This window comes from Myiozetetes cayanensis, unplaced genomic scaffold, assembly GCF_022539395.1.
Source record: "Myiozetetes cayanensis isolate MyiCay16 unplaced genomic scaffold, myiCay2020 scf21, whole genome shotgun sequence".
NCBI classification, from domain to species: domain Eukaryota; kingdom Metazoa; phylum Chordata; class Aves; order Passeriformes; family Tyrannidae; genus Myiozetetes; species Myiozetetes cayanensis.
The window spans coordinates 7,215,358-7,224,873 of record NW_026087423.1 but is presented as its reverse complement, the minus strand read 5'-3'; the positions used below and the strand labels follow the sequence as shown (position 1 = coordinate 7,224,873).

General features: G+C 56.5%; 1 protein-coding gene across 1 annotated transcript; it reads right to left on the bottom strand.

The window, feature by feature from the left end:
- Positions 1 to 4,943: 4,943 nt before the first annotated feature.
- MMAB (metabolism of cobalamin associated B) lies at positions 4,944 to 9,501 on the bottom strand. The gene is made up of 10 exons (XM_050318765.1): positions 9,393 to 9,501; positions 9,141 to 9,225; positions 8,949 to 9,022; positions 8,773 to 8,866; positions 8,594 to 8,651; positions 7,854 to 7,926; positions 7,035 to 7,132; positions 6,654 to 6,718; positions 5,707 to 5,766; positions 4,944 to 5,545 (listed from the first exon to the last, which is right to left on the bottom strand). The coding sequence occupies exons 1-10, from the start codon at positions 9,499 to 9,501 to the stop codon at positions 5,458 to 5,460; spliced, it is 804 nt and encodes a 267-aa protein (XP_050174722.1). The 3' UTR covers positions 4,944 to 5,457.
- Positions 9,502 to 9,516: the final 15 nt, after the last annotated feature.

Here is a 9,516-nt window from a genome sequence, read left to right as displayed (position 1 = left end):
ACTGGTACCTCTCACAGGGCACCTCCCTTTAGTGGGAGTCTGCCTTTACTCTGAGGGTGTCCAAGGCCAGGTTGGACGGAGTTTGGAGCAACCTGGGCTAGTGGAAGGTGTCCCTGCCAATGGCAGGAGTGGGACTGGATGAGCTTTAAGGTCTCTTTCAACCCAAACCTGTCTGGGATTCTGGGATTCTCTTCCAGGCAGAGAACAAAGTACTGCCTTGGGCATCCCTTTTGCCGGGCTGGTTCCTGGTGCCTGTGCCCCTGAGAGATGGGATCCGAGGGATGATGCTGATGGGGTGATCTGAGGGCTGCTGAGCCCAAAGGGACCTGGCAGTGGTGTTTGAAGCAGGATTTGCTCCTGTGTCTTGGAATATGCTTGGGGAAGCTTCACCTGGTCCTGCAGTGTGCTGTGACTTTGGTCCTTGGTACCTTCCTGAGGATATTGGTGCTCTTTGGATGCAGGCGGAGGTGAGCCTGGCCCGGGACCGGTGCTGGGGTGAGCAGTGCTTGGTGCATGTCTGGGAATGGTGACTGGGACCACTGGTGGAGAGGGAAACAGGCTGGAAACCCAAGCAGGATCCCCCAGCACAGGAGAGGGGGCCAGCCCTGAGGTTCAACCGCTGGAGCCGATGTGGGGTTTGATGTTGATAACAATATTCCGTATTTCTCCCCTGGCCTGCCTTTGGAAGCTCCATGTAGGAGTGAGGAGCTGTGCCTGCTGCTGCTCCAGCTTCCCCCCACGATGTGTGTGACCTCGTGGCCCTTTGCTGCCCATCTGTCCCTGCTCTGGAGCCCTCCTGCCCCACTCCCTGTGCCTGTGGTGCCCCGGGCTGGCCCTGTGGGCGTTGGGGCTCTGCGGGGAGCGGGAGCAGGGATGGAGCGAGGGAGAGGCTCCCAGTCAATGTGCAAGTGCCATTGTTTTGACACAGAGGCATCTGGCACTGTCAGAAAGAGCAAAAAGAGCCCCCACAGCAGATGCTGCCAAGGCAGAAAGCTGGCAGCAGCCAGGCAGGCCTGCACAGCGCCTGCTCTCGTGGCATCCCAGCCTGGAGCTGGGCATCCCAGCCTGGATCGGAGCATCCCGAGGGTGAGGTGGGACGGTGGCCATGTGGGACACTCGGACCATGCAAACACTGGGCACTGCCCGGGGTGGAGCTGGGAGTGGTCACTGGAGGCTGGTGCTCCCTCAGCAGTGCTGGCACAGAGCAGAGCTGGGTGTCCCACCCACGGCAGCTGCTGTGTGGGCACAGGGGGTCTGGGAGCACACAGCTGCTCTGCTGCTCCTCTCCTGCTCCTACAGGGTCTCCTGAGCCCCACACTCACACCACAGGCTGGTACTCCCTGTTTGATACACCTGTTCTGTGCAACCTCTTGGCCTGCACCCTATGCCAGGGCTGTTTACAAGCTGCGACGGAGAGGGAGGAGGGTGTGCCGTGCTCTGGTCTCCACATCCCTGGGCAGAACAAGATTTGTTGTTCCTGCAGCTCAGTTTTGTCTGCTCACCTTTCCCAAAAAGTGCAGCAGCTCCTGCAACAGGTCAGTGCCCTGGTGGTGGAGGGGGCACACCCACGTGGCACTGCCACACCTGGGTAAGTGGCACTGAACTGGTGGTCACAGAAGTGCTTTTGAGGCTGTTTCTAAGGTCGAGTTGTTCAATACTGACCCTCTGCAGGTTCCCGTGGGGGTGGTTTGAGCCCTCCCTCTGTCGCTGCCTCCCTGTGCCTGCCCTGTGGAGCAGCAGAGGCAGGGATGGGACATTGAGGTGGGCACTGGGATGAGCACTGAGGTGGGCACTTGGGGCCAGGCTGCAGCACAGATGGAGCTGAGAGGCCCAGACAGCCCCTTCCTGCACACAAACAGGCTGAACCTGCTCCTGTCCAGGCAGGGATGGTGGTTCTTACCCTGGGGTGCCATGACTGCACCTGCCCTTCCCAGCCAGGGCTCCCCTTATTGCAGCACAACGTGTTTGGGTGGGGAGGGTTTTGCTTTGACCATTTTCAGGCTAAATGGGGATTTCAGAGGCCTGTGAGTGCAGAGGACTTGACCTGGTGGAGCTGTGGTCCCTTCAGCTCCTCCAGCTCGAGAGGAGGAGCACACAACTACTGCTGGCTCCCGCTGCTGGGGCTGTGCACCCCAAAACTCGCCCAGCTGGGGGGTCCAGCACATCCTGTCGAGGTGGGGACACACTTCCCCCTCCTCCCTTCTGTGCACCGGCCGAGGAAACGCTGCCTTGTGTAAATTTACATCTGACTGGCCAAATGGATGTTGTGTCGTTGCTGGCGGAGCAGCAGCGGCTCCGCTGCTCCCGCATCGCGGCAGCAATCGAGGGGCTTGAGTTATAGCACAACTTATTCCGTTTTACAGCTCCTACAGCGTTAACAGATGTACAGGCGTCTGATCCAATCATGCAGCAAGAGATTTTGGGACCAGTTCTTCCAGTTTTGACAGTGTGGAAGCCGGGAGCAGCCATACATTCTACAAACAAGAATAAACGACCCTTAGCAACATATGTCTGTGCTGGCAGCTCCGGCACAGCCCGGGAGCAGGCGCCCTGCGAGGCAGGAATGTGGCTGGGCACTGCACGGACAAAGCATCTGCCTCCCCCGTTATATTAATGAGGTGCAGGCACTAAAATCCCTATGTTGTAGGGCTGGATTTGCTGGGTAGGGACAAAGAGCTTGGAAAAACAAATGCCAGCCCGGAGCAGAGGAGCTTTATTTGTTTTAGAGCCTGCGATTTCATTGTCGTGGCTCTGCTCCTGCTGCCTCGCCGGGCTCTGGTGCCGTGGGATCGTAGCAGGGGCAGCTTGGCCATGCTGGGACTTGGTGCACGAGGTCCCTGCTCCAGCCCCATGTCCCCACCACTGGTCTCTGCTCCCAGCACAGGGAGGAGGCCACACCAGGGTCTGAGCAGTCACAGAATCCCAGAATCACTGAGGCTGGAAAAGCTCTCCAAGACCATCAAGTCCAACCTGTGACTGATCCTCACCTTGTCACCCAGCCCAGAGCACTGAGTGCCACGTCCAGTTGGTTCTTGGACACTTCCAGAGATGAGGACTCCACTACCTCCCTGGGCAGCCCCTTCCAGTGCCTGACCACCCTTTCCATGAAGAAATTCCTCCAATTCCTCCTGATGTCCATCTTGAACCTCTCCTGGCACAGCTTGAAGCTGTTTCCTCTCATCCTGTCACTTGTTCCCTGGGAGCAGAGCCCAACTACCCCTGGCTCCACCCTCCTGTCAGGGAGTTGCAGAGAGCAAGAAGGTTCCCCCTGAGCCTCCTTTTCTCCAGGCTGAGCCTCCCCAGCTCCCTCAGCCTGAGGCTCCCTGGTGACCTTGGGGACACTCTCAGGACAGAAAGTCCTGCTCCTGGCCCAGTTCTGGGGCCACGCTCAGCCTTGTCTCTGCTCCCTCCTAAATTCAAACCCTGCAGCAGCCTCCCTCTGCCTCAGCCCCCCAGAAACAACTGCTGTGGATAGAGAGGGAGAGAGGGGCAGCTGGGAGCACCCCAATAAATTTAATCTCTCCATCATATTAAAGTGTAGTAGCTAAATTTATTTCTCCTTGCAATCCAAACAATGCCAGCTTTGGTCCCAAACCAGTACTGAGATTTCTTCCCCCCAGCTGGAAGAAAAAAAAAGGAACTACTATAAATCCCTCCCAGAGCTGATTTATGGAGCATTCATGAAGAATTTATATTGCAAAGGATTTTATTCAATTAAACTTGAAAAGCCTCTCGATTCCTGAGGTTCAGTAGCGCTCCTGGAGCCAGAGCTCCCATAAACCTGGTGGCCTGTCTGGAGCAGGCACTGGGGGAATGGTTGAGGTGACACTGAAGCTGACAGGACCATCCAAATCCAGAGCATTTGTCACTGGGATGTGTTCCAGGCTGAGGCTTGGAAAATTACTCCATGAAAAATGTGCATTAACAATAGCCATGAAATATCTGCTTAAAAGCCAGGTGAGTGATGAGACGGGGGATCTGTTAGTGCTGGGTGTTCCTCGCTGCCCAAAAAGGGACACAGAGCCAGGGGCTCTTTTAGGAACAAGTTTAAGGTTGTCTCTGTTCAAATAATTGAACAGGGGAAGGTGCAGGATGGATTTAAAAGCTGCCTCCACTTTAGTGGACAAGCCCTTGATGGGCATGACCCCCTTGCAGCCCACAGCGTTCCCTGGGGGAAGACTGAGGCCACCAGGTCCCACATGGATTCTTCCCAGTTATATTTCCAAGCTGGAAGGGGCTTGGACTTGGCTGCAAAGCTGGAATTGTGTGTGTTGTGTGCAGGGCATGGGGGTGGGTGTGAGCTCACGCTGCTGCCGGAATGTGTGTGTTTACACGTGGAATCGAGTGTTCAGTCCCTTGGGAAGCTGGAACAGAGGATGTGTTCTGTGCTGAGCAGTGTTCTGCTCTCGTGGTGTTAGCAGCCAGGTTCTCCAAGCTCTAGAATGTTCTCCAGGCTGTGCTCCAGCCCGTTCTGCTCAGGGCTCCATGGGGCAACACTTCCGAGGTTGACATGGACCCTGCGGGGTGCGAGACCAACCCTCAGGGTGTTGGTCCCTCTCCCTCAGGCCCCCATCTGAGGCACTGCCAGGGCGCTGCTCCTCGTCCCAATCCCTTTTCCTGCAACCTCAGTGCCCTGGGTGGTGCCAACCCCAGGGCTCTGCTCTCCTGGCTGGTCCCTGTTCCGAGGGGCAGCTCCACCTGGAGTCAATCCCAGCACAGCCATGGGATTCGGCCTTTCCTGCTCTAACCCCTCCACCCTGTGAGCCCCGCTCCTGGCAGAGGATGCACTGGATTGTCAGCACAAGAGACATTCCTCAGGTGCACAAGAGGCAGTCAGAGCCAAGGAATTCCTGGTGCATTCCTGTAAATCTGCACAGCTCAGCTCCAGCCGGGGCTGATGGATCGGAAGGGACTTGGAAGAGAAAAGCACACAGGGCTCAGTGTTCAGTGTGACAGTTTAGGGCCCTTTGGTACAAGGAAGTTCACATTTATTAATTCAAAGCTGCGGACACAATTCCCAAATCCCTCCAGCTGCTGCTCCACACCAGCACCGTGACTGACACAGAGAACCTGATTGTTTTCTCCACTCCTCAGAGTCCTTCCCACAGCACCTGCCACTGCCCAGGGAAACAAAGGCATCTCCAAAGTGTTTTTGGAATTTTCCTGCCTCAACTCCAGCCTGGGAGCAGCAGTGACTCTGGTGCCATCACCAAAAGGGATGCGTGGACCAGGCCCAGTGACCAGAACAGCTGTTTATGGGTCCCTTCCAACTCAGATTATTCTGTGATTCTGTTCCTCTCAGGATTTATCAACAAGGTCATGGTTATTTCAGCTGGAAGTCCTTGGCAGCTCCCACCTCCAGTCCAGGATTGTTCTCTTTCCCATCCTTGATGGGCAAAAGCAGTCTGCTGGATTCACCTTCCCATGATTAAGGAAATAAAACATTCCAGCTCCCAGCTATGGCTCAGGTTTTATATATATTTTCTCTTCCTTCCCTTCCTTCATTGCAGCATAACGTGCCAGGACAAAGAGATAGTCACTGAGCCTGGAAACCAAAGGAAAAGCAGGAAAACCACTTCAAAGATCTTATACCAGAAGCTTCTCAGGAGGTAAAACCCCACAGTTTTTTCCCAAAACTATGGGAACACCACTGGGGATGCTTCAGTAGGACAGAGTAAGGGTTTGGGATAATATATTTTTTTTTACCTGTTTAAATATTTGGCCACATTTGGATCTGCTTCCCCTGCTTGGACTAAAGGAACCACGCTGGAAAAAGCAAAGGAAAATGTTAGTGTTTAGCTTTCCAGGTCTGAATGCACAAAGAGTTGTAATTTGCTGGAGCCCCTTCACTCCCCAACTTCCCCCAGGGTCCCCACTCTATCTGTGAGGGCTGTTGGCTTCTCCAGAGGAATTTGGGGGGGATAAATGGTGCCAATACTGTTTGTGACTGTTCAGGAGGCTGCCAGCTCTTCTCCTCCAAGGATACTCATCCATGGCTATGACTGGACAGAGAGAGGCTATTTACAAGGTTCTGGAGGAACAGGACAAGGAAGAATGGTTTCCCACTGCCAGAGAGCAGAATTAGATGGGATACTGGGAAGGAATTCTTCCCTGTGAGGGTGGTGAGGCCCTGGCACAGGCTGCCCAGAGAAGCTGTGGCTGCCCCATCCCTGGAAGTGTCCAAGGCCAGGTTGGACAGGGGTGCAGAATCCCAGAATGGTTTGGGTTGGAAGGGATCTAAAATCCCATCCAGTTCCATGCCCTGCCATGGGCACAAATATCCCCCACCAGACCAGGCCATTCCACGCCCCGTCCAACCTGGCCTTGAAAACCACTCAGAGCTTCCTTGGATCTCACACCTGCCAGTGCCCCACCTTCCCACGTTTATCAGACCAGACAGGAGCTGAGCACAGACCTGCAGCTCAACACAACCCTGTCTGTGGTGTCTCGGCTCAGATGACTCAGCTGAGGGGAGGGAAGACACAGTCTGGCTCTGTGCCGCCTCCACTCCTGGAATTGGACTAAACAAACAAAAGCTTGGCTCAAGCCTCAGGTGCAGCCCAGCCCTGACTAGTGGCTCTCACTGCACTGGTTTGCTGCTGTTGTAGTGTCCCCATCCCCTTTCCCCAGTGTTGTCCCAGCACAGCACTCACCACCTCTCAGCCCGGCGGCACACGGCTCGGGAGAAATGGAGAGCAGCACTGCTCCTGCCTCCGGACTGCAACAGCAAGGAAACACCCCCTCAGTGTCTGCACCAACAGCACAGCCCCCGCTCCGCTCCCTGGGAGAGCTCAGCACCTCTCACACATGTGAGATTGATCCCTGTGCCATGGTCAGGCAAGGGGAGGGACACCTGAGTGGCAGCAGGATGGGGAAATTTAACTCCCAAATCCTCTCTGCTTTTATTTGGCATTTGTCAATGGAAATAGTGGCCTCCCAACCTGTTTTCCTGTGGTAAGTGGAAAGGGGGCAGGGCTCCCCTAAGGAAGTGAGTGAGCCTCCTGCAGCAGGTGAGAGGCACAGGCAGTACCTACAGGCAGGATGAAGGCTCTGAGGGGAGGGAGCTGCTCCGAGTAACTGTCAATCCACTGCTCCAGCTCCAGCACCGGCTTCTCGCTGAAAGATGTTCGTTCTGCAGAGGGGAAAAGGAGAATCAGCTGAAGAAAAAGTGATTCAGAAACGATTTCAGTCGACATACAGAGATCTATTTTTGCTTTCCTTGGATCAGCAAGTCCTAAGAAAGCATCCCAAAAAATTCCTCCTGCTTCAGCAGGGCCGGGTGGGTGCTGGGCCAGCGCCTCAGGCCACCTGACATCACTTGAGTGCCACAAGCACAGCAGCTGCTGGGACTGTGTGTGATTCACTCAGCACCCAAGGACGTGTGTGATTCACAGAGTCCCAGAATCACTGAGGCTGGAAAAACTCTCCAAGATCATCAAGTCCAACCTGTGACCGATCCTCACCTTGTCACCCAGACCAGAGCACCGAGTGCCACGTCCAGTCGTTCCCTGGACACTTCCAGAGATGGGGACTCCACCACCTCCCTGGGCAGCCCCTTCCAATGCCTGACCACCCTTTCCATGAAGAAATTGCTCCTGATGTCCAATCTGAATGTCTTCTGGCACAGCTTGAGGCTGTTTCCTCTTTTCTTGTCCCTTGTTCCCTGGGAGCAGAGCCCGATACCCACCTGGCCCCACCCTCCTGTCAGGGAGTTGCAGAGAGCCAGAAGGTCCACCCTGAGCCTCCTTTTCTCCAGGATGAGCCACCCCAGCTGCTCCTCCCTGTGCCTCATCCAACCACCCCCTTCCAGGCTGTGCCCAACTCCTGCCATCCCAGGAAAAGGCAGGACTTACTCCGGTGAGCCTCCCTGGCGGAGGAGAGCGGCGTGGCGAGGTTGGAGCCCACATCCTGCAGCATGCACTGGACCTGCACGTGGCACCAGGACAGAAACCACAAGTGCTGTCACTCCCCACCTTTAACATGCCAGGGGAGGCAGATCAAAGACCCCACCCTCGATGTGCCTCATCCCCAGCCTCCTGAGAGGGAGCAGGAAAGTGCTCCCCAAGTGCTGCTTGAGAAGCCAGGCTGGCAGGACACCAAACCTCTGGGAAGGCAGGGACAAGCTGCAGGCAGTGCTGCCATGTCCCCCTCCACACAGGGCATCTCCGCAGCCTGGGATATGGGAAAGGCAGCCTGGAAAAGTTTCCTAAAATCTCTGATTAGCTCCTTCTGTATTGCTGTGCTCAGCAAAGTTAATTAGCCAAACTCACAGGCTGCCACCTATGTCAGTGCTGTGCCCACGTGGGTCTGTGCCCCAATTTCAAACCGAAGGCTCTGTGACAACGAAACTTGTGTCCAAAATGTGTCTCTGACTTAACTCTGAATGAACCTAGAGATGAGTCTGCTGCCCATAACTGATCACCTGATCTACCACTTTCCTTCTCGGTTAAAGAAATTACCTCTTAGAGAGTAATCTAGGGAGTCTTAAGTATTTATTTATTTAAAGACTAAATGTATTGGATTCCTGCGAGTTTATGTTTCAGTACCACAGATGCAGCGACTGCACTGGGTGAGGATTACCATTAATACTCACTTTGTGAAGTTGCCCAACAAACGTGTGGCCCTTTTCACTGCTGAACTCACCAGCCAGCCTTGGTTAGAGATTAAAAAAAAAAAAAAAAAAAAAAAAGTCAGCTGGGTATGGAGAAATCACCCCAAGCACGATTTTTCCACATGAAACCCCCGAGCTCGGCCCCTCCCAGCCAGAGTTACCCGATGGCCGAGCTCAGCTCGTCCGTGGCTCCCAAGGCCTCGAAGATCCTGTCGCCCTTCGGCCGCCGCTCCCCGGTGAACGTGCTGGAGAATCCTTTGGGAAAGGTGGGAGGAGGGCGCTCAGGGGTCTGTGGGGGCCCTGCCCTGGAGCTCCCCCGGCGCCCCCCGGGCTCTACCTGAGTCCCCCGTCCTGGTGTAGATCCGCGGGGAGCGGGAGGGGCGGTCACGGCCGGGGGGATCGCGGTCGGAGCTGCGGGGACACAGACCGTGAGGATGGGGTGAGGGGAACACACCGTGGGGTGGGGGGACACAGAGAGGAGCGGGGACACAGCGAGGGGAGGGACACTGGAGGGGGTGGGCACACACACCATGGCGGGGGCGGCACCGGGGGAACACACAGTGAGGGGAGGACACACACCGTGGGGGGGAGAGACGCCGTGATGCGGGAAACGACTCCGTGAGGAGGTCCCGGCTCTCTATCTCACCTGCCCTCCCGCTCCGCCCCCGCCGCCCCACCGCCCCGGCGGTCCCCGCAGCCCCCGGCCCGGCACTGCCAACGCCGCCCGCCGCCACATCCCTGCCGGCCGCCGTCCCGGCCCGCCCCCCGCCCGCGCCCTCACCCCAGCGCCGCGCCACCGTCCGCCCCCGCCCCCCCATTGGCTGGCACCGAGTCCCGCCCCCGCGGGGCTGGCGGCCATTGGCTGTGGCGCGGCGGGGCGGGGCTGCCATTGGCGGGCGGGGCTG

What these genes read in the sequence shown, in the direction of transcription:
- MMAB (XM_050318765.1), bottom strand. Translation starts at nt 9,501, where the DNA reads ATGGCAGCCCCGCCCCGCCGCGCCACAGCCAATGGCCGCCAGCCCCGC. An exon ending in GAGCTGAGCTCGGCCATCGG is followed by an intron (nt 8,652 to 8,772) that starts GTAACTCTGGCT and finishes TCTCTAACCAAG; the next exon opens with GCTGGCTGGTGAGTTCAGCA. An exon ending in TCAGAGCCTTCATCCTGCCT is followed by an intron (nt 6,719 to 7,034) that starts GTAGGTACTGCC and finishes TTGCTGTTGCAG; the next exon opens with TCCGGAGGCAGGAGCAGTGC.